General features: G+C 47.9%; 1 protein-coding gene across 1 annotated transcript; it reads right to left on the bottom strand.

Annotated features, from left to right (window-relative positions):
• Window positions 1-430: 430 nt before the first annotated feature.
• LOC127219054 (tumor necrosis factor ligand superfamily member 12) lies at window positions 431-14,151 on the bottom strand. The gene is made up of 13 exons (XM_051180243.1): window positions 13,856-14,151; window positions 13,655-13,702; window positions 12,967-13,042; window positions 11,668-11,721; window positions 11,554-11,589; window positions 4,932-5,056; window positions 4,610-4,741; window positions 2,491-2,595; window positions 2,101-2,179; window positions 1,920-1,967; window positions 1,649-1,767; window positions 1,288-1,426; window positions 431-746 (listed from the first exon to the last, which is right to left on the bottom strand). The coding sequence occupies exons 1-13, from the start codon at window positions 14,012-14,014 to the stop codon at window positions 637-639; spliced, it is 1,230 nt and encodes a 409-aa protein (XP_051036200.1). The 5' UTR covers window positions 14,015-14,151; the 3' UTR covers window positions 431-636.
• Between the last annotated feature and the right edge of the window lie 8,862 nt (window positions 14,152-23,013).

The following is a 23,013-nucleotide window of genomic DNA, read 5'->3' as shown; positions in this document are numbered from 1 at the left end:
CTGGATGTCCAGGAACTCGCTGCTTAGACCAAGCTGTCTTCGAATTCATAGAGCTCTGCCTCCCTAGTACCGGAATTAAAGGCGTGAAGCCCAGTTTAGAAGTTTACCAGGGGAATGAGGAGCATGAAAGGCATGCATGCAGATCGACGCACCATAAATACATTTTTTCCCTAGATAATAAGAACTCGGACACAATAGAAGTGAAAACAGGGTTCTTATAAATTGAAGCCGAGAGCACTTGAAGAGGCGTGGCCAAGAGGCACGGGTTTTCCCTAGCAGAGACTGCATTCTTTCCTCCAGCTGCCGCTAGAGGGTGGTGCTGTTCTGGATGCATTCCAGTGGACTCCGAGTGGACAAGGCTTGGCACAGTCCACGAAAACCCCCGGAACACACACAACAAAAGAATTTGGAGCTAGGTGGGAGATAAACGCAAAATCTTCTACCTTTTTAATATCCTTTAAGTCAAATCCCAGGGAATGGGGGCGAGAAAGGCTAAGGGAGGGACAACAGCCATGAATTCAAACCCAAGTAGAACCGTTCTTGACCATTTGCTTGTCCTTTGTCTAGCCAGTTCTTGGAGTCTCCAGTATGGACCCATACTGCTCTTCTCAGTTTAGAACCCCCTTTATATCACAGTCATAGTTTGACAAACCCCAGGAAGGTTCCGTGCGGAGAAAGGCTAAGTTTTGCATTTGCCCGTGGAATTCTGACAGTGAGAATATCTCCTTGATGTAAATGAAAGACACCTGAGGGAAAAATGAGAGACCAGATGCTCAGTGAAACACGATCATGCGAATTCCCGAATGCGTCACTCTGCCTGCTCTAGCCCCTCCTCCATTTTGGGTTTATGTTTTCATGGGGGGGGCGTGCAGGTGTGGTGATCAGAGGACAGTGTATGAATCAGTTACCTCCTTCTGCTATGTGGGTTCGAAGAATTAAACTCAGGTAGTGAGGTGTGAGGAATGGAACAAATACCTTTACTAAGTGAGCCATCTCACTGGCCATTTTTTAATTTTTGAGAGAGCGTCACACTGTACTGTAGACTGGCCTTGAACTTTAGGCTAGCTTCCCCCCTCAGTTTCCTAAGTGTTGTGATTATAGGCACGAACCCTGTGATTCACAGGCTCATGTGTACCTTTTCTTCCTGAAAGGAGCTAGGCATCTTGTTCTCTAGTCGTTGGATTTGTCTCTACAGCCAGGTTCCCAGAACTCTACTGTAACTCCCCAAACAAGTCAGTTCTGCCTGCTCCGCTCACACCAATCCTCTACTGATCCCATAGTTCTCACCGGCACTGTAGCAGCTATTGTAGGCACGGTCAGGATCCGAGGGCATACTTCGGATACATCGGAATAGAGTCTCCTGTCTCCCTTGGCTTTCCCGAGAAACCACCTGACCCATGGTGAAAGTCACATCATGAAACAGGACCTATAAGGGGAGGGAGAAGATGCTGAAGAAAACCAAGGAAGCAAGGTTCCTTGGGAGGCCTCAAGAGTCCTTCCTGATACAGAAACCAGGCACTAAGGAGGGGTCTTAAGTCTGGTATGAGCAGAGGGATCAGGGAAACCCTCATTATGGAGTCCACAGAAAGAAGAATGACAAGCCAGCCTCCATGCCCATATGGTGGGCTCAGGGCTTGTCTGGGGTTACCTGGCTATATAGCAGATAAATTCCAGTGTCCCAGACTCGGACAACGTATCCTTGGGCCTCCAGGCCTCTCCCACGCCTGAGAGCTGGTTGCCACATCACCTCTGTCCCATCAGAGTCCACTGGAGGTGAGGAGTGAGTGTGGCAGGTCAGCATTTCTTTGCACTCAGATACATGAGTTCCCCCTTTTCATTTCTAGGATTGTCTTGGCCCCAGCCCCACAGTTCCTGGCTGGTGCCCCTCCCACAATGCCATTATTTAAAGTAGTGCTCACCCTTGGAGGTAATGTTAATGGGAACAAGATGCAGAACTGAGTGCTTCTCTAAGGACAGAAGGAGGAAATATCAGTGTTGACCACCCCTGGAGTCCACCCTCCACCCTCACCTCAGCTCTGGTCCACATTCCCCAAGCTCTGGATCACCTCCCACCCCAGCTGAACCCCGGGGCCCACTCACTCTTGCGCCTCTGGGTGAGCACTGCTCTCCTTCTCCTAGACTTCTCCCCATCCTCCCAGGCTTCCAGGGCATCAGGACTCTGCTCATGACAGAGGGTCGTTTGACTAAAGACGCGAGGGTCTCAAGACAGCCTTCATTTCCAGCCCTCCTCAACACCAGCAATAGCTCAGATTTCTACACCTGTCCTAGGCCCCTGGTCTGGGCACTGACTGCCTTTCCAGGGAGTTTTTGGTACAAGAAGCTTTAACAGTTTATTTTCCTGGAATGACTATTCCCTTGACTACCAAATCCAGGGTCTCCTCTTGCACCTACTTGAAATTTTGCAGACTGACAGGCCCTGAGACCCCTCTGCCAATTTTCCTTCACCCCTAGACTTCCATCTCCCCTTACCTGTTCCCAAAGGCTCTGCCATGGGGATTCTCCCTGCTTCTGGTAAGGTCCTCCGCTCCGCTGCAGCCGGCTCACCTCCCTCCTTAGGCTTTGCAGTTCCGTTTGTTGGATCAGCAGTGCCACAGCACAGGTCACAGCCCCCAGAGCCGCCCCCCAACTCAACCAAAGAGCAACCGAGAGAGCTGGCTCTCGGACTGAGCCCCCCATGTTGCCTGGAGATGAGGCTGGCATGAGCTGGGGACACCGCCAACAACTGTGGTGTCAGAAATGAGGTGGCCAGGAGGTAGCAGGGAGGGTGGGAATACAGGCAAAGGCACAGAAGGGAAGAGCTCAGTTACGCAAGGGAGAAATAAAAAGGGAACTTGAGAATAAAAAGGAGAGAGGAAGAAAGCAAACTAAGGATAGTACCCCTAGCCCCCCGTAGAGCTAGTGTCACTCTGTCACACACACCCCCAGCCATAGGAGAATTTGGTGCCAATTATCTAGGAAGCACAGAGCAGCCTGTGACACCCAGAAGGAGCGGCCAGCATTCAGGAGCCCAGGGGCGGCCCCTGAGTTGGAGGAGGGAAGGTCGGTTGGTTATGGGGCATGGTGCCAGGAGCAGGGAAGGGGTATAAGCTGGGCAGCATTGAGGTTCAGAGGGTGAGTGTGGCAGACCCTCTGACTCAGGCATGGACAAGATCCCTGAGGAGGCTTGCTAGGGGTGACTGAAGATGAAAACAGGGGTTTAGGGGCCAGCAGGGAAGAGAACCAGGGACAAGAAACTGGCAGGGTGCTGGGGTTAAGGCTGGGCCGGGTGTGTTGGAACCAGGCCTGCACTGCTCCCTGTGCTGAACTTGGCAAGCTGGACTTCCTGTTTCCCAAGAAGAGATCTTACATAAGGCTCTCTGGACAAAGACACAGAAGAAAAAGCCCCAAGCCCCCAGCCACTGCAGCATGCCTCCCAAACCCAGGGGCCCAGGCCTGGACCTGGCCCTTGCTCTCCTTTCTATGGCTCTGAGCCCCTTTCCAGGCAGCTCCCACCCCATCTCCCAGCTAGGGCCTGTGTCAGCACCTGCTGAACTGCTCAATGGTCTCAGGCCAAGAGGAAGAGCTCCTCCCAGTCAGGGATTCCCCCACAGGAGGAAGTCCGCCTGCTAGGGAAATGAGACTGCTTCAGCGGTACCTTGACAGAGAACCAGGTGTTTCTTTCTTTTTCTTTTCTTTCTTTTTTTTTTTTCTGATACCTTTGTGATTTTTACTCAAAACTGCAGCGTTGAGAGCCAGGCAGTGGTGGCGCACGCCTTTGATCCCAGCACTCAGGAAGCAGAAGCAGGCAGATCTCTGTGAGTTCGAGGACAGCCTGGTCTATAAGAGCCAGTTCCAGGACAGGCTCCAAAGCCACAGAGAGACCCTGTCTCGGAAAACAAAATAACAACAACAAACACCCATAAATCCATAAACAAACAAACAAAATTGCAGCTTGCAGATCATTGTCCCCAAATGCCTAAACTTCCTTCCCACGACTTTCAGTCATTCTGGATCCCAAAGAAGAGAGAAGTCATGGTCCATTCTCTTTAATATCCATTTAACACTTTGTCACAATAATAATAAAAATAGTATCTTTTCAAAATCCACAGGGATCTAGGGAGGAGCTTGTCTAAGGCTCTTAGCCCTCACATTTGGGAACATCTGGCCTAGTCCCCGGCTCTTTGGCTCCCTGCCACCAGGTCCAGCCCATCTCAGTGCCTGATGCACACAGTCAGTAAACAGTGTCCTGGGGGCTGGGGCCGAGGGAGTCAGGGATAAGTGGTGCTTTGGGAGCTAGTGCAGCGGACAGTTGAGGTGGGATGGGGTGTTGAAGAAGAACAGGGATATTTCTATGGGATGGAAAACACGTGAACAAGCCCCAGCTGCCTTTGTAGGAGAACGGAGCAAGCAGCAGCTCAGGGTTGGGGGGGTCACGGTGCTCTGGGAGCTGTTTGGGTAAAGTTTAGGGAGTCAGGGGGAGCAGGACCCCTCAGTGAACTTGAAAGAGTCCAAAGTAGGTAAGGAAAGGGGCAGCCTTAAGATGAGCCCAGGGGAGAGTACGGATCCGAAGGGAAGACCCTGGCCGTAAGGGCAGCAGCCCAGACACCTGGCACAGACGAAGTTGGGGTCCAGGGGAGCTTGCTGCTGTAGCAGAGAACTCCTCCAGGCAGCGCAAGGCCAGCACATCATTCACCAGCAAGTCCAGCTTCAGATAGACAGCCTTCCCCTCATCAAAGTGCACCTGGGAGAGGAGGACAAGCAGAATCCAGCCTGGCCCTGCCACATCTTAAGTTCAGATTCCCTCCGAAACCCAGGCATCTCTTCCCCCCATAAAACCCAGAGTTGCCCTCTCCCACCTATCTCCTTACCTCCTTAGCCAAACCCCTCTCCCCTCAGCCACTGCTCTGCCCATGGAGCCAAGCAGAGTTTACCTGACAGTAAAGGTAGTACAGCCCAGCCCTGATGACTGTAAACTCTCCAATCTGGCGGTCATAGCGCAGAGGGCTGGAGCTGTTTATTTTGGCCTCTTCCCAGCCACTCACTGTCCCATCCACACCTGGATGGAAATGTTTATGGATAAGTAAAAGCCCTTTACAAGACCCCTCCACAATCCCCAAGAATCCATTGAGTTTATTTCTTTATTATTTATTTATGGGTTTTTGTTTGTTTGGTTGGTTGGTTGGTTGGACTTTTTTGTTAGCTTTTCAAGACAGGCTTTCTCTGTAAATAGTCCTGGAACAAGCTCTGTAGACCAAATTAGCCTCAAACTCACTGAGATCCACGTACCTCTGTCTGCCTCCCAAGTGCTAGGATTAAAAAGCATGTGCCACCACAGCCCAGCAAATACATTGAGTTCACCCAGAGGAGCTATCACTGGCTCAGAGCATGGGAGGAACCATGGTCCCTATGAAGCCCACAGTGATAATAAGGTACTGTGTGATGAGATCTAACATATGTGACCAGAACATTTCAGGGCAAATTGTCACTGGGGATTGCTTCTAGGGAGATTAAAAATAGTTCTGAAGCAGAAGAGTTAGGGATTTTTCATTTGACTTCATTTGTCATTTATTGTTTGTGTCTTGACCATATAGATTATATACATATATACATTTATACATGCACAAAAAGAAATGAGTAACAGGACCCATGGGTTATGAATTTAAAATTTCTTATGCAAACAAGAAAATATGCCAGGCAATAGTGGCACACGCCTTTAATCCCAGTACTCAGGAGGCAGGGTCTCTGTGAGTTCGAGGCCAGCCTGGTCTACAGAGTAAGTTCCAGGATAGGCTCCAAAACAATACAGAGAAACCCTGTCTCAAAAAAAAAAAAAAAAACAAAAACAAAAAAAAAAAAAAAACAAAGAAACAAAAATGAGACAAAAACAAAAATCCCCAAAAAAAAAAAAAAAAAAACAAACAAGAAAAGAATAAAGTGACATTTAATGCCCATCAGCTGATGAATAAACAAATGTGGTATTCTTACACATTATTACTCTGCTATTAAAAGGAAAAAAAGAGGGGCTGGAGAGATGGCTCAGTGGTTAAGAGCACTGGCTGCTCTTCCAAAGGACCCGGGTTCAATTCCCAGCACCCATGGGCAGCTCACTACTGTCTGTAACTTCAGTTCCTGGAGACTGGATGCCCTTACACAGACATACATACAGGCAAAACATCAATGCACATAAAAATAAAAGCAAATAAAAATTATCAAAAAAAAGGAATAAAGAACAATTGTTTACTGTCATGTGGACCAACCTTAAAAACAATATGTTAAGTGAAAGAACCACATATTGTATACTCCCATGCATAGGAAAGGCCTGGAATTGGTAGTCTATAGAAAAAGAGAGTGGGTTACTGATTGCTTGGGACTAGGCATGATGGGAATATGAGGTGACAGCTAAAGGAAACGTGGCTTTTTCTTTCTCTTTTTATCACTAGTATTATTTTTTGAGAGAGGGTGTCATGTAGCTCAAGCTGGCCTCAAACTTGTTATGAAGTTGAGAATGATCTTGGATTCCTCATACTCTATTTCCCTCCCTGCAAGCTCTGAGATTATAGGCATGTATCACTTACGAGACTCGGGCTTGCAGGTTTTTGTTTTGTGACAGGGTCTCTTTATGTAATCCTAGCTGTACTGGTTGCCCGCTATATAGACCAGACTGGCCTCTAACTCAGAGACCAGCCTGTGCCTGCTTCTGCTTCCTAAATGGTGGGATTAAAGGCATGAGTATGGCTTGTCGTGCTGATTAACAGATTAACAGTGCACCGTAGGTTGCACTTTAGTCACAGGAGCCACAGTTTCTACAGAGCACTGAGTTGTACAGATGGGCAGACTGCACAGAGTTGAAATCTGTCTCAAAAAAGCTCTTACCAAAACTATACCATAGAAAGGTCTGGAGATATAGCTCAGTGGTAAAGCACTTAGCTAGAATGTCTAGGGCTCTAAATTCTGTCCCCACAGCTACAGTAGTTGAAAACTGCAAAAGAAAGCCAAGCATGGTGGCACACACCTTTAATTCCAGCACTTAGGAGGCAGAGGCAGACATATCTGTGAGTTCGAGGCCAGCCTGGTTCCAGGACAGCAAGAACAGGGAGCTAGTTCCAGGACAGCAAGGACAGGGAGAAACCCTGTCTAGAAAAGTACAAACAAAAATAAAATAGCAACAGAAGTAGTGGCCATAGATCCCAGTGTCCGTGGCTTCCTAGACCCCGCCTCCAAGGCTGTGTACCTCTCCATTCTCACTGACTCCCTGCCACAACACTCTTGCCTGCCCACAGGCGCCCTGGCCCTTCTTCCTGCCTCTTGCTATTCATCAAGCTCCTCCTTCCTCTGGGGCTTTATAAGGTTCTTCTCTCTTCCTAGGGCTTCTTCCTGACAGCCACCTTCTAGCTTCTCCTGTGGTAGGGGTGGGATCTACAGTTCAAGCAATTGGGAGATTGAAAACGGAAAGTTCCTGAGTTCAAAATCAGCTTGGGCTACAAACTGAGACCTTGTCTCAAAACAAAACAAAGCAATACAAGACAAGCAAAGAAACCCATCTCTGTTGTCTCGCATGCTTGTTTCCTAGCAGTCAGCAAAATAGGAAATCTTTTTTTTATTTATCCCTCCTTAGGGACTCCCTTGTAAGGTCAAGGACAGTTGTCTTATTCACCCCATCTGTATTCCCAGCACTTGAACTGGGTCTAAGACTCTCTGCTGGGAAGACAGGAGGAGTGGGGTGACAGGGCCGACAGTTCTCACCCTTCAGGTCTGTAAGTCGCCTGGGAACCCTGACATTCAGTCACCTTTCCTAGTCCTCCTCCTTTGCTCTATTCTCGTCGTGTGTGTTTTGTCATTTGGTTAAGACGGGTCTTACTCTGTCACCCTGGCTGTCTAGTAATTACAGTGCACTAGATGGACCTGTGATCCTCCTGCCTAATGCTTCAAGATTCTGGAATCACAGTATGTACACCATAACTTGCAAATTGAAAACAGACACACATCAAAAAGATGTGTAGCAAGCTGGGCAGTGGTGAAGCACGCCTTTAATCCCAGCACTTGGGAGGCAGAGGCAGGTGGATCTCTGTGAGTTCCAGACCAGCCTGGTCTTCAAAGAGAGTTTCAGGACAGTCTCCAAACCTACAAAGAAACCCTGTCTCGGAAAAAACAAAACAAAACAAAACAACAACAACAAGATGTGTGGCTTTCTTGTCCCTTTTTCAAGTAAACAGTAACTATCTGGGTTACAATGTAGCTCCATGGTAGAGTGGTTGTCTAGCTAGTGTAGGACCTGAGGTTTGCTCTCCCTACCCCTCCACCAACTTCACTGGAAAAATGTGTGTGTGGAGGGGTAATTCTTTCTGGGCATTGTCACCTGGGTTAGCACAGGCTGTGTCCTTTATGTCCAGCCCTGACAGCTCTTCCAGCCCTCCTTCACCCAGATGGAACTATCCTCCTCTCCCAGAGGGTGAATGAAGGCTCACTCCACTGTTTGCATCCAGTGTGGCTCACGGACCCACCAGGCTGCCCAGTGATCAGTTTCCAGCCATTCCTGCTCCTGACCAGCCCAGCCCACCCCTCCGTCCTCTCCTCACTGTGGTCTCCTTGGGACTCCTCACTGGAACCCCTGTTTCCAATCTTGCCTCTACCAGTTTATTTCCCAAACAAAGACTCCGAGTTGCTATTTCCAAACTGCAGGCCTGGGTCAGCTTCTCCTTTTGTCTCCTTTCATCTTCATTCAAGATGACCCGCCATCTGCTTCTGCAATCTTAGACCCTACGATATTTCTCTTAAAGATATGTCGAACCTCCAACCCTGACGCAAGCTCATGCACCTGGGGGGAGGGGTGCATCCCAGAGGAGCTATGACATGCCGTCCAATATCTCTGCAGTACCAAAAGATTGGATACCCCACATTTATAGAGGACTTCCCACCTCAGTCTCACTGAAATTCTTACACCTCTCAGCCTCCTCAGATTCTTGGAAAGGCCTGGCCTTGCATGGTTCCTGACCCCTCTCAACACCATACAGTTAGGCCTCAGGGCCCAGTAAGGCCTGGGGGGGGGTGGAATGAGTCCCTGAGTCCACTGTAAAATTGTCTTCCTGTGCAGTGCCATGCATCTGGGGTTATTTTAGTATCATTCTTGTCATCCAGCACTGTGATTACACATTTATAGACTGTCTGCACTTCCTCTGTAGTGAATCTTTAAGCAAAGGTGTGTGAGTGTGACTCTCTGTGGTCTGGCCCCCGGTCCCTGGTAAATAGTAGGTGCCTCATACATGTGTGTTGCGTTAATGAGTTGGTGACTGGGAAAGGGCCCGAATAAATGATCTCCACTAAGGGGAAGAGAGCTGGCCTAGAATAGGGAGGGAAGAAGGAAGGCATACTGGGCGCACGAGTCTGGTTGAGGCTAAAGGGCACGGTATACCTGGGAATGTGGATGGTTCCAAGGTCTCTCATGGCACCACCACAACCCCTCAAAGGGTGTCTAATGCTACTTGACAACCCACTCGCTCCTACCAAGTGCTGGTCTCCTCAGGCCTCCTGCTCCTATGTCCCTAATTCTCCAGGGGACCTAGCCATTCTTAGTCCATGGCTCCCCCGTCTCCCTCTACAAAAACTACAAGCACCTCTTCTCACGTGTTTCTTTGGCAGCTTTATGACGTAAGTGTATCCTCTCTTTCTTCAAGAAACACCCCTTCCACCTTCTTGGGCTCTGGCCTATGGGTAGGTTCATCCAAGCCCCGCCAAGGGAGGTTCTCAAGAAGACTGGCCTCGCTGGCTTTGAATCCGGCCTCTACCACTGAGGTTTGTTGTGATCTCACAGCTGAATACGCCTCATTTACTAAGTAGAGGTAATCAAAATATCTTCCTGCCATGGGCTTGTGGGGATCTGATAAAGTTAAATGCCCAAGTACTAGCCTGCCCCACAAGGACTAGGATGAGTGTAGTTTCATTAAAAGGTCAGTTTTCCTTGGCCTACATTCCTCTTTACCTACCAGCCATCTCTCTCTCTCGTCACTGTCCCTTTTTCTTGTTTCCTGCCCTCAGTACACACTACTAACCCAGTCACAAACCTGAAGCCACCCATTAAGGTCATCCACTGATGCTACGTCACCAAACCCAGTAGTCCCATCTCTGTGTCCACCTCATGTGACCCCTCAGCTGCTTCGGCGCTGACAGCCACATCCTGCTGCCTCTTGTCCTCTGATCCCTCAGGACACCGCCCTGCCTTTCTGTCTCAGCTGGCTTCCTCTTCTGCTCAGCTTCATCTTGGGGTATTTCTCTCTCTCCCATGGGTCTCAGCTCATCCTGTAGCTTTAAATAACAACCCCATGATCATGTCTCACCACCCTGGGCCAGTCTGCTCACCCATTGGTGACGTTTACTTTAGTAACCATGTTGTCCCCTTGGTCATTATTAGGCTTACTACCTGCCTTTTCCCTCCTGGCCAATCTAGTCTTAGGAAATGACTCTATCATTCTCAGTGATATTCAAGCCAGGTGTCAAGGCACAAGCCTTGTATTTCCAGTCACTAAGGAGATTGAGGCAAAAGTATCACCTGAGATTCAGAACAGCCTGGGTGGAGTAGCAAGACCTTGTCTCAAAAGACAACAATGTATATGCTATTTACTATTCCTCCATTTCTCATTTCTTGGTTTTTGTTGTTTGATTTTGGGGGGAGGAGTCTTGGTTTTTGGAGACAGGTTTCTCTGTGTAGCTTGGCTGTCCTGGCACGCACTCTGTAGACCAGGCAGGCCTATGAACTCAGAGATCCACCTGCCTCTGCCTCCCGAGTGCTGGGATTAAAGGCGTGTGCCCCTACCGCCCAGCTGATTTCTCATTTCTCTGAACCTTTTTTATCTAACCCACAAGCAAGCCCTGAGTCCTTAAGCTGAGTCCCCAGGTCTCCCCTTCTCTACTATTAATGACCTAGTCTGAGCCACCCTCTCAAGCCTGGCCTCAGTGGAAGGATGTTCCAAGTAAGGGAACAGTGTGTTCAAAGTCCAGAGGAGGCATACTGGCGCACAGGAGTGTCAGCCCCATAAGCAAGTGCCAGGAAGTGAGGCTGAGGCCATAGCATAGAGAAACTGGAAGCTAAGGGGAAAAGCAGTGGGGTAGTGAACTGTATATGGAGGGACGGCTTAGCTTGGCAACATAGGCTGAACAAAGTGGGGGGCAAGGAGACTGAGGATGGGGAAGGGGCAGAGCTGAGTTTGGGGTTCACAGTGGGGGATAAAGATGGGCAGAGACTACAAACATGGGGGAAACAATGATCACACAGCAGGAAAAAACACAGAATACAGAGGGGAGGGAAAAAAAAAAGGATCATGGGGTTTTTTTGAAAAGCCCGAGAAAAGGAGGAGAAAGCTGGGGCCATTGGTTTGGAAGGGGCTAGCCTGGGCTCTCTAAGGGCCAGGGTCACAGAGAACATGGAGGACTTTGATAAACTGGCTTCTGAGGTTCCTAGGCTGGACACATGGAGGAAGAAGTTTGGGGGTCCCTTTTCTAGGGTGGGGAATCTGCTCTGAGGGGCCAAGGGACAGCTCAGAGGTGGGGATGGAATCTCACCTGCCTGCGCTCCATCCTGTCCTGGCCGTGGATGAACTGGAAGGCACAGGAAGGAGTTGGTGAGACTTGCTCTGCCCCTCTGCCACACTCCTCCCTCCACAGTGGGCTACCTACCTTCATAGTGGGCTGCGATAGCTCTTCGAGCTCGAACTTTCCGGCCTTTAGGAGCTAAGAATGAAGCAAAGACAGATTACCAGAGAGACTGCTCTGGAGACCCAGGAGCCAGCCCCAGCCTCTCTCCCTGCTCAGGACCCTGGCAGCCTTAGTGTTATCCAGACTCTCAGCCATCATACTTCCAGCTTCATCTTCCTTCATAAACACTGACATCATAATTTATCATCCAATTTGAAGTATTTGTGAGAACAAAAGATGGCTATCAATTAAGAATCACGTTGGGGCAGGGGTACAACTTAGTGGTGGGGTATTTGCCCAGTACACAGGCTCTGGGTTCTATCTCCACTACCACACAGACACACAGACAGACACACACACAAAAATATACACACACATGCAGACACTCAGAGAGACATACATACATAGACACATACACACAGAGACAAACATAGACACATATACACACAGACACACAGAGACACACATACGCAGACATACACACATACACACAGATACACAGGCACATACATACACCCCATACTAAGATATGAGACACAGGCCAGGACAATTTCATCCATCCAAACTTGGGTACATGGTAATGTGCCATTGAGTCATAGAAGCCTTTGCTTAGGGACTCCCAGGCCTCAGACTCCTCTACTTTGTCCTTAGGAGGGCTCCTGGAGCCTTTCAAGCTCCTGGCCACTTGTGCAGTGTCCATGGGAAGCAGGTCTATATGGCAAAAGGAGCTTGGGAAAGCAGAGCTAAAATTTCTAGACCCCATTCTCAACCATTTAGCTGCTGGACTCTGTCTCCTTTATGCTCCCTGCCTCAGATTCTCTGTGAAAATAAAATTTTTAAAGCTGGGTGTTGGTGGCGCATGACTTTGATCCCAGCACTCAGGAGGCAGAGGCAGGTGGATCTCTATGAGTTTGAGATCAACCTGGTCTACAAGAGCTAGTTCCAGGACAGCCTCCAAAGCCACAGAGAAACCATATCACGAAAAAAAAAAAAAAAAAATAGAGAGAGAGAGAGAAAGGAAAAGTTTAGCCAGGTGGTAGTAGCAGACACCTTTAGTTCCAGCACTGACTGGGGAGGCAGAGGCAGGTGGATCTCAGTGAGTTCAGGGCCAGCCTGATCTATACAGCAAGTTCCAGGACAGAGAAACCCTGTCTCAATAATAATAATAATAGTTTTACTCTGCTCATTTTATAGCCTGCTGTGGAGAACAAGGCAGAAAATGCCCCAGTGACTAGCCAGTCTTGTTGTCCCTGGGACTGGGACAGAAGGATAGATGCTCACCACTTCTTCGAGGCCGGGCTAGTCGTTCCAAGAAAGGTACCACATCCTGGCTTTCCTCTGTCTGGGGATTCAGTTCCTAGGAATTAAGGGCAGGGCTCAAACAGGACCTCCCAAAGACAAAAGCCTTAGGGCCTGTCAGAAGAACCATTAGCCAATAACACACACAAATCATACAGGTTGGCTAAACCTGGGGAGTGAGACTGGGTTCTCATTCTTTTGCAAGACTAGAAAGATTTTAATGCCTTCAGCCCAAATCAACAGACAGCCTGCACCCTAACACACACACACACACACACACACACACACACACACACACACACACACACACACTGGGGGGGGGGAAGCAGAGACAGACAGGGTATAAGCATAGGAGATTCAGCCTGTTTGGTGTCAGGCTCAGATTTCTCGGGCTCACTCACTCACAGCCAATCAGCACTTCCCACTCAGGTAGCACAACTCTTACTTGTGTAAGAATTACCTCCTTACACCCAGATCACCCTCTCACACACTGACATACCCACGTGGGCTGGTTCACTACCCACACTCGATTGTAGTGCATGGGAGAGTCTTCATGCACACACAGCTGAAAACACACACTGTACACGCATCTGTCATAGCCAGCCAAAGCCTCAGCTCGGGCACATTTTTTCAAGCTGGCATCCTGCACGCAGCATCCACACCTACTCACAGGGGGCTCCTGGTGGTCCTCTGCCGTCAGCTCCTCCTGAGAAGGCTCCTGCTGGGAAGGAGGCAGCGTCACCCTGTTCTCTTGACATATTATCCTCCACCCTTTCTCTGATTCCCTGGCCCTCTGCCCTCCCGGCCCCGTCTGCTTCTCTGAACTTTCTGCTCCTTACATGCCCAGAGAGGGATACGCTGAGGGCCTCACCTGGGCAGACAGCGTTGCCCAGCTCCCCAGGCTGACCACGACCAGCAGGAGGCCAAGGCAGGCCAGCGCCAGGCCCAGGCTCAGCACCAGCGGGGCCAGCAGGGCGGTGCCCGGCTCCCCCCGGCGCCCCCTCCGCCTCTGGCTCCGACGGGCGGCCATGGGGGCGGGGGGCTGTGCCTGCCTCACCGCCCCCCCATCCCGGGACCCAAGGGATGGGGAGGGGGAGCTGGTGGGCGGATCGGGCCAGGGGAGAGGGAGGGGCCAGGGAAGCGGGCCGGAGGGGGGCGGACGAGGACAGGAAGCCGGACACTGTTTGTGTGGTTAAACTCCAGTCGCCCCGGAGTGCAGTGCACGAAGCAAGAGGCGTCCAGCACCCGGGCGTGTGCAGTGGCAGCCCAGGCCTAGGCCTCTGAAAGCCGGAGAAAGCAGAAGTGGACAGGCATCCATCCAGGAATGGGGACGGAGCTCTGGACCCAGGAACCAGTCCCAGTGTTCTGGGCCCTCCCGCAGCAATCATTAATCAAGAAGATGCCCCCAATGGGCTTGCCTACAGGCCAATCTGATGGAGGCATTGCCTAAGTTGAAATTCTCTCTCCACGTGACTCTAACTTGTATCAAGGTAACAAATCTAACCGGCATGGGTCACTGATAAAGGAGACGTTTCAGATCATCTTTTGAAGTGAGGAACCCCAACTCTTCTCAGTGTCTAAAACCTTTTATTTCTTTCTTAGTTTTGTTTCGTGTTTATGGAATACTTCATCAGCATCTGTGTCGTCGTTTCACAGAGGTCTTGCTTCTCCTTGCCATCCCGGTTTCCCATGTGTGCTGGTGGAGTGAGCACTTTTTCTTACAGCTGTGACAGCTTCTATGATCTATGTGGACATGTGACCATTGCTATCTCCCAGAATACTTTACCAAAGTATTATATATTTTTCTTTAAAGAAAGATTTGCTTTCATTATTTTTAATTGTGTGTGCGTCTAGGTAGGTAGTCCTGGAGGCCAGAGGCATCCGATTCCCTGGGACTTAAAGTGATTGAAAGCCACCTGGTAGGATGCTAGGAACCAAACTCTGGTCCTCTGGAAGAGCAGCAATTGTTTTATTTATTTATTTATTTATTTATTTATTTATTTTTAAGGCATATATTTTGGGCTGGAGAGATGGTTCAGCCAGCGGTTAAGAACACTTATGGGCAGTTGGGCGTTGGTAGCACACACCTTTTTTCCCAGCACTCGGGAGGCAGAGGCAGGCAGACTTCTGTGATTTCAAAGCCAGCCTGGTCTGCAGAGTGAGTTCCAGGACAGCCAGAGCTGTTACACAGAGATACCCTGTCTCTGAAAAACCACACACACACACACACACCCAGAAAGAAAAGAAAAGAGGTTTTCTGTGTTAGTTGGACAAGAATCAGAAGTCACAGAGAGGAATGACGTTGGTCTTTGAGGTTGTTTTCCCCCGTTAGCAGAAGGGCTGAAGAAAACCTGAGAACATCTTCAAAAGAGTATGGTTACATTTCATCAGACCTGGGGCTGAGGCAGGTTTTGGCTTTTTTTTTCAACCATGAGAAACTAACTAGCCATAAGCCTATTCCTTTAGGTTGCTAGACAGTTACACAGGAAAAGTCTGCCTCCAAGTAAGGCTTATACTTTCTTAAAGTGGCAGTCTCCTTCCTCAGTTTACCTCCCCTCTCAGCTCTCAAGCCAAGCCTTGACATAAGTGTGAAAGCCTGTGTTTGAGACATCATGCCAATGTAGTCAGTAAATAGTTCTTAGATTTCCATTGACTTTGATGAATGAGCCATTACCACAAACCTCTGCAAGACTGGCTGAGTATGGTGGCACTCCTCCATAATCTCAGCGTTCTAGAGGCAGGCAGGTCTCTGTAAATTTGAGGTCAGCCTGGTCAACATAGGAAGTTCCGGGCTAGCCAGGGCTACCAGTGAGACCCTGTCTAAAAAAGGAAAAGAAGACAGGGTTTCTGATTCAAAGCCACACACATTTTTGGGCCTCCAATATTTCCTCAGACCCCAGTGAAATAAAAGTAGAGAACACAGGCTGGAGAGATAGCTCTGTGGTTAAGAGCACTTGCTTCCAGAGGACCTGGGTTTGATGGCTGCTCACAACCATCTGTAACTTTCATCCCAGGGAATCTGATGTCCCCTTATAGCCCCTGTAAGCCCCTGGCACACATGTGGTACCAAGGAAAAACATCCACAGATAGTAAAATAAAATTAAAATATTTTTCTTTGAAAAAGACAATTAGAGCCAGGCATTGGTGACACATGCCTTTAATCTCAGCACTTGGGAGGCAGAGGCAAGCAGATCTTTGTGAGTTCAAGGCCAGCTTGGTCTACAGAGCAAGTTCCAGGACAGGCTCCAAAGCTACAGAGAAACCCTGCCTCAAAAAAAGAAAAAAAGAAAAAGAAAAAAGAAAGGAAAAGACAGTTTGAGTCTGAGTAGTAGTAGTAGTACATGCCTTTAATCCCAAACTTAGAAGGCAGAAGCAGGCAGATCTGTGAGTTTGAAGTCAGCTTAGTCTACAGAGTCCCAAGACAGCCAAGGCTATACAGAAATCCTGTCTTGAAAAAACAAAAAGATAGTTGCAAAATTGTGTACATGTGTTGTGTGCATCTCAGAAACCTGAGGCTGTGAGGATGGTGATGGTCCCCAACGTGTTTGTGTATATGTTTGTGTAAGTATATCACATGTGTGTGTACATGAGTACATGTGTACCTAGAGTCAGAAGTGTAACTCTCCACACCAGTTTTTGAGAGATAGTTTTCTCACTGAACTTGAAGGTCATCCATTTGGCTGCTCTAGCGGATAGTGGACTTCAGGGATCCATCTCTCTTCATGCCCCTCCAACCAGAGCTGGGTGTGTGGGTATGCACTACCCCACCTGGCTTTACAGTAGGTGCTGATGGGACTCAGGTCCCTCATGCTTGTGTGACAGTCACTTTACTGTCTGAACCCATCTTCTCAGCCCCAGTTTGAGGGACACTTAAAATATGATGTTTTAGTCTGTTTTGTTTTGTTTCGTTTTTGTTGCTACTTGCCCACTGCTGTAGACTTCATAAGGTAAAAGGAGTTTACTTTGACTCATTGTTCTGGTCCAAGGTCAGGGCCACACTCAGTGATGGCCTTCCTGTTGCCAAAGTCCTAAGCAGCCAGGACATCACATGGTAAGAGATAGAGAACATGAGAGTGGCCAAATGGGCTCGATAGCCAGCCCATTCTGAAGATAGCCCACAAGTGCATTCATTGCATGGGTGGACTGATTAACCTATGAGTGAGGCCAGAGCCCTGGCCACCCCTCAGCCAGATCCCGTCCCACTTCTTATTATCTCCTAATGGGGAGTAAATTCCAACATGAGTTTCAGAGGGACAAACCATTGAAGACTAAGTAAAAAGTGTAAGAAAGCAAATCAGCACTGGAGAGATGGCTCAGCAGTTAGGAGCACTGATGGGGACGTCCTTCTGTGTATGTTTCTCTTATTGGTTGATGAATAAAACACTGTTTGGCCAATTAGGCAGAAAGATAGGCAGGACTAGGAGATGAGGAGAATTCTGGGAAAGGTACGCAGACAGAGCCCGCCAGAGACAGATGACATGTAGCTGCCAAAAGAGACACAGGTCTGGCCATTCTCCAGTAAGCCAAGACCACGTGGAAATACATAGTTTAGTAGAAATGGGTTAATAATTAAGACAGAGCTAACCAATAAGAAGTCCTAGCCACCGGCCAACAGTTTAATAATAATTAGTGTTAAGTCTTTGTGTGCTTATTTGGGGCTGAGAAGGAAAGCAGGACCAGAAAACTCTGCAACAGAGCACCAACTGCTCTTCTAGAGAACCTGGGTTTAATTCCTAGAACCCACACAGAGCTCACAACTGTCTGTAACTCCTGTTCCAGGGGCTCTGATGCCCTCATGCTTACATACATGCAGGCAAAACACCAATGCACATAAAATATGAATACATTTTTAAAAAAGAAAGTGAAACAGGTAGAATTAAAGAATAAATTCATGATTGAAGTTTTTAAAAGCTATAATTAAGGGCTGGAGAGATGGCTCAGAGGTTAAGAGCACTGGCTGCTCTTCCAGAGGACCTGGGTTCAACTCCCGGCACCCACATGGCGACAAATAATGAGATCTGGCACCCTCTTCTGGCACGCTGGCAGAACACTGCATACATAATAAATAAACCTTTAAACTGGGCGGTGGTGGCACACACCTTTGATCCCAGCGCTAGGGAGTTAGAGGCAGGCAGATCTCTGTGAGTTATAGATCAGCCTGGTCTACAAGAGCTATTTCCAGGACAGTCTCCAAAACCACAAAGAAAGCCTGTCTCTAGAAACAGAACCAACAAACAAGAAGCTATAATATGACAATATTTCATTGACAAAGTACCAATTGTAAAAACTCAATGTTTTCCATACTGTCCTTAGAATGGTATGTGGGGTTGAATACATGGAGAGCAATGGTTTGGATATAAAGGCCAGTACCCAATGTGATCTGCTGAGGTAGGCTGTGGGAACTGGTTGTATCTTGAGGGCTTTCCTTTCATCAATGGATGGATCCAAACTTTAGTGGGGGTTTTCTTTCCCTCTTTTCTTTTTCTTTTTCTTTTCTTTCTTTTTTTTTTTTTTTTTTTGCCTTTATTATTATTATTTTAAATTTATGTGTATGGGTGTCCTAATGTATTTGTGTATGTGTACCACATACATGCAGTGCTTATGGAGGCCAGAAGAGGGTGCTAGATCTCTTGGGACTGGACTTCAGATATTTGTGAGCGCCTTGTAGGTGCTAGGAACAGATCTCAGATCCTCTGAAGAGTAGCCGGTGATCTACTGCTGAATCCTCTCTCCAGCCTGGAATTCAAACTTGCACCGGGATATTGGGAGGTGGTAGAATTATGGAAAGAGGGCCCTGTTGGAGCAAGTAGACCAACGAGTTTGTGCCTTTCCTTCTGTTTAGCCTTCCATATTTCCTGTCTTCCTTGGGGGAAGGAACTCTCCATAAGTTTCCCAGCATGGTGTACTTCCTCATTGTGGGCAGAGGAACAACTGCATCAAGTAACCATGAACTAAGATTTTGGAAATGGGAGTTCAATTTCCTCTCTCCTCCTTGTGTTTTCTAGGTATCTGTAGCAGCAATGAAAATCTACCCAACACAAAGAAGAAAGTCTAGAGCTAGCCCATTGTTTGCCAGAGCTAAACCCTTGTTAACATGGTCATGATAATGTAAGTCTGCCTGTTGGGTTTTATCTTTCATTACATACGGTCCAAAGTTAACTCCGATTCCCCAAACCCGAATACCCAGAATTGAGATCTGACTGTCCTATAGGAGGATTGTGGTGGTAGATAAAAGTCAGTGTTCCCCAGGAACTTGTGAAGCTAGTTCCCCCTCTGCCAAAAAGTCATTGCCTGCCATCTGGCACCCATGAGCGAATTACAGTGTGTGCCGGTGTCACAAATACCTGTTACACTTCCAAGTCCATGCTAATATCCTGGCCCCTCAACCTCCCCTGCCCTAGACCCCCTCCTGCTCGTGGGCTTCCCTCCCCAGCTGCTCATTCTCCTTACAACCCTGCTGTTTCTGCTCTTCTCTCCCCCTCCTTCCCTCTCTGTCTGTTTCTCTCACTATGCATTCTTCATTCTCTGTCTCCTGCTATTCTCCGCTCTCCCACAGAGAGCTCTAGCCATGTCCAGTCTGCTGGACATGTCCAGTCTCCTAATTTCTCCCTCTGCTCCGGACTCTTCCAGATGCCTCTGGCTGTTCTCTCCCTCATATCTACAATAAAAGCCTTCCCCTTAACCCTACTATGGAGAAGTTGGTCATCAGTTTACACACAGATTCATCCCTAGAAAGATCCGGAGGCTTGCTTGTCAGTGTAGCAAACCCCACCAATGCGTACAGTCTTGAGTGTTATAAATGGAAGCTGAGAAGAGGCTGCATGCAGGAGTGAGGAGGCAGGGTATAAACCAGGTTCTCCTACCAGGTCACATCGACAAGGAGAAAAAAACTATAGACGTTTAACTTCCATGACCAAATAACTAGACTAAGCTGGGCATCATGGTAAACACTTTGATCCCAGCTGGGATTGATATGCACCCGTGTTCCCAACATCAGCTTGGTATTTTGAAGCCAGCTGGACTGCATGGTGAGATCCTGTCCCAAATAAACAGACCAAATAACACCGATTTTCCACGTTCTGGGATATAACTGAGTGGTAGAGAACATGCCTGGTACATGAGAAGGCCCCAGGTTCAGTGCCTGGACCTGCTGGGGAGGATAAACACCATCTTCACTTCACCCAAACCCAACATTTTTCCACGTTAGTCACATCAACAGCACCCCAGAAGTATGAACATTGTTAAAGTAGGAGTTCTAGGAGAATGCTGTTCCAGGGGTCACCTGGAGGTGGTGGGATGGGATGGTCTGGGCACAACATTGCCCCTCATAATGTCCTCTGTTGAGCTTTGCCAGGTGAATGCAGCGCTTTAATTTGGGATAAGGGAAACCTGCCAATAGCAGAAAGCCTTGTTTGAGAGCGGGAGTCATCGCCACCGCCTCCACCAGCCCTACAGTCACTCCTGCTAATGGAAAAACACATGGTTTGGACCCTCGGAGACAGTGGATCATCTGCGGCTCCCATAACTTTGCCTTGAAAAATTAATTTAATACACTTAACCTTTTTGTTCTTGGCTTGCTGCCAGAGCTAAAATTGAGTTGCATTCTTCTAGGACACTGATGGGAAATGACTTAGGAAAGCATAGGAAAAGTACTGAGAGGCAATCTGCCAGTTTGGCTCCCCCTTTCATTTTCCCTGTTTTCTCAATTTTCTACCCTAACACTGAAGAAAGAAAGGTCTTTCTGGTTTCGTTTTCTAGGCCTTTTCTAGGGAGTGTCATGTTGCCTTCCTGTATGGTACGTAGATAGTTGGTGTATCTCTGTGTCATCTCAATGGATATTGTGTCCCAGAACCAGCTAGAGTTTGTGAAGTGAACACATTAAATCTAACCTCTCTAGAGTGAGGCTAGAATGACTAATGAATATTAAATACTGGCCACAGCCTGTGTTGGACAGCAACCATCCTGGCTAGAAGGTTGGAGGACTATTGGTGCTAAAGCCAGGACAGTTTGGAATGAGTTAACAGACTCGAGGAAGGCCTACCCACCACTCCCTTTCGGCTCAAATGTGTAAGCTGCACTCATTCAGTCATTCAAACAACTCAAGGCCCTATCCGGGTACCTTCCTCTCCTCCTCTGTTTGCCATCCATGCCCAAACCCTCTGCCACCAGATCATGGGATCCTTCAGAGGCCTCCATCCTCCTGGACCCCTGCTACACCTTGGGCTTGTGTTTCTTCTGTGTCTCCCATACTCGTATTCTCCTTTTTAAAGTCTGTGTCTCTGGCTTCTGTGACAGTCTTGTTTCCATTGGCAATAACAGGTTCACATCATGGAAGGAGGTTTAGCCTGTCCCATGGTTATGGAGATGCAAGATTGAGGGGTTACATCTAGTGAGATTTCTCACTGGCCACCCTACTGCCCATGGTGTAATATTGCAAAAGTCAGGGAGTTGCAATGCATGTACATGTGTGTGGGGGGATGTGACAGCCAGCCCTTACTTGATGGCCATGTGTTAGTGCCTGCTCTATCCCCAGAGAGCTCAGACCTGTGTAATAATTTACACTTAACTCCTCTGTTGTGGCTAAAGAAACTTAATATGGTACCAGACTTCCCTTAAGGGCCACTGACCTTTGCCCTGGAATGCCTCTGAGACAGACTCTGGTGGCCTTCAGGCGAGACAAGTTTAAGATAAGGTTGTTTCTGCTGTGAGGGATTCAACCACTTGCTTTTGACTTTTGCAAACTTGCTTACTGATGTGAGACTGGAACGAAGTGGTCTTTTTCTTCCTATATAACGGCAAAGAGAAACAGCCTAGGGGGAGTAAAACAATTTCTTGCCCAGCAGTGGATCCCACAGATAACTGTAATGCTCCCATTTGATATCCTCCTTATAAACCCTTCCTTTAGCTCCCTTTAACACAGCATGCTTTTTGGCTCTAGCCTACTAACAATAAGAATAAACTAATTTAATCTAAATTTGAACTGAGTGGATTCCCGAACACTATAACGACACGTTATGTACTTTGTGTTGTGTACATGTGCATGACTGTCTTTCTAGTTTTTCTCCCATTGTTTTTTTATTTATGTGTGTCTGTGTGTGTATATGCCAAGAGAGTGTAGTGCCCAATGAGACCAAAAGAGGGCGTTGAATCTTCTGGAGCAGTGGTTTTCAACCTGTGGGTCACTCAGCCCTTTCATAAGGCCATGTTCATATCAGATATTTATATTAAGATATAACAGCAAGCCAGGTGGTGATGATGGTGCATGCCTTTAATCCCAGCACTTGGGAGGCAGAGGCAGGTGGATCTCTGTGAGTTCGAGAGCAACCTGGTCTACAGAGTGGATTCCAAGACAGCGTCCAAAACCACAGAGAAACCCTGTGTTGAGAAACCAAAAAGGAAAAAAAAAGAAAAAGAAAGAAAGAAAGAAAGAAAGAAAGAAAGAAAAAGAACAAAGTCTGCCCACCCATAAAGAGGGTCTTAGGTGGCCCAGAACAGCACCAAGCTCACCAGCCAAGACCTTGAACCCCTGATTCTTGGGGTGGGGGGTTATGTTTACAGTTGTGTGCCACTGCTTCTAACAGCTTTCCTTCCTTTCTTTTTTTAAGATTTATTTATTATGTGTATATGGTGTTTTGCTGGTATGTATGCTTGCAGGCCAGAAGAGGGCACCAGATCTCATTACAGATGGTTGTGAACCACCATGTAGTTGCTGGGAATTGAACTCAGAACCTCTTAAGAGCCAATGCTCTTAACCTCTGAGCCATCTCACAGCCCCCAATAGCTTTTCGTTATCTGCTGTCGAATGGTCAAATCTAGGTAGTTAATCCAAGCAGTTCCATTAGCTGCATACAGATGTCCCTGGTTGTCCTAATACTGTCCTTTACAGCAATACTGTCCTTTCAGGACCATATGTTTCATCATCATTGTCTTTAAGCTGCTTTTTCATTTATTTGTTTGTTTCTCTCGTTTATTTTTAGCATGCAGTAGAGAACACCTAGCCTGCCTGCCAGCAGCTTTAATGGAAAACAG

The sequence above is a fragment of the Phodopus roborovskii genome, unplaced genomic scaffold (genome assembly GCF_943737965.1).
Source record: "Phodopus roborovskii unplaced genomic scaffold, PHOROB, whole genome shotgun sequence".
NCBI classification, from domain to species: domain Eukaryota; kingdom Metazoa; phylum Chordata; class Mammalia; order Rodentia; family Cricetidae; genus Phodopus; species Phodopus roborovskii.
This window is presented reverse-complemented; position numbering and strand designations above follow the sequence as displayed.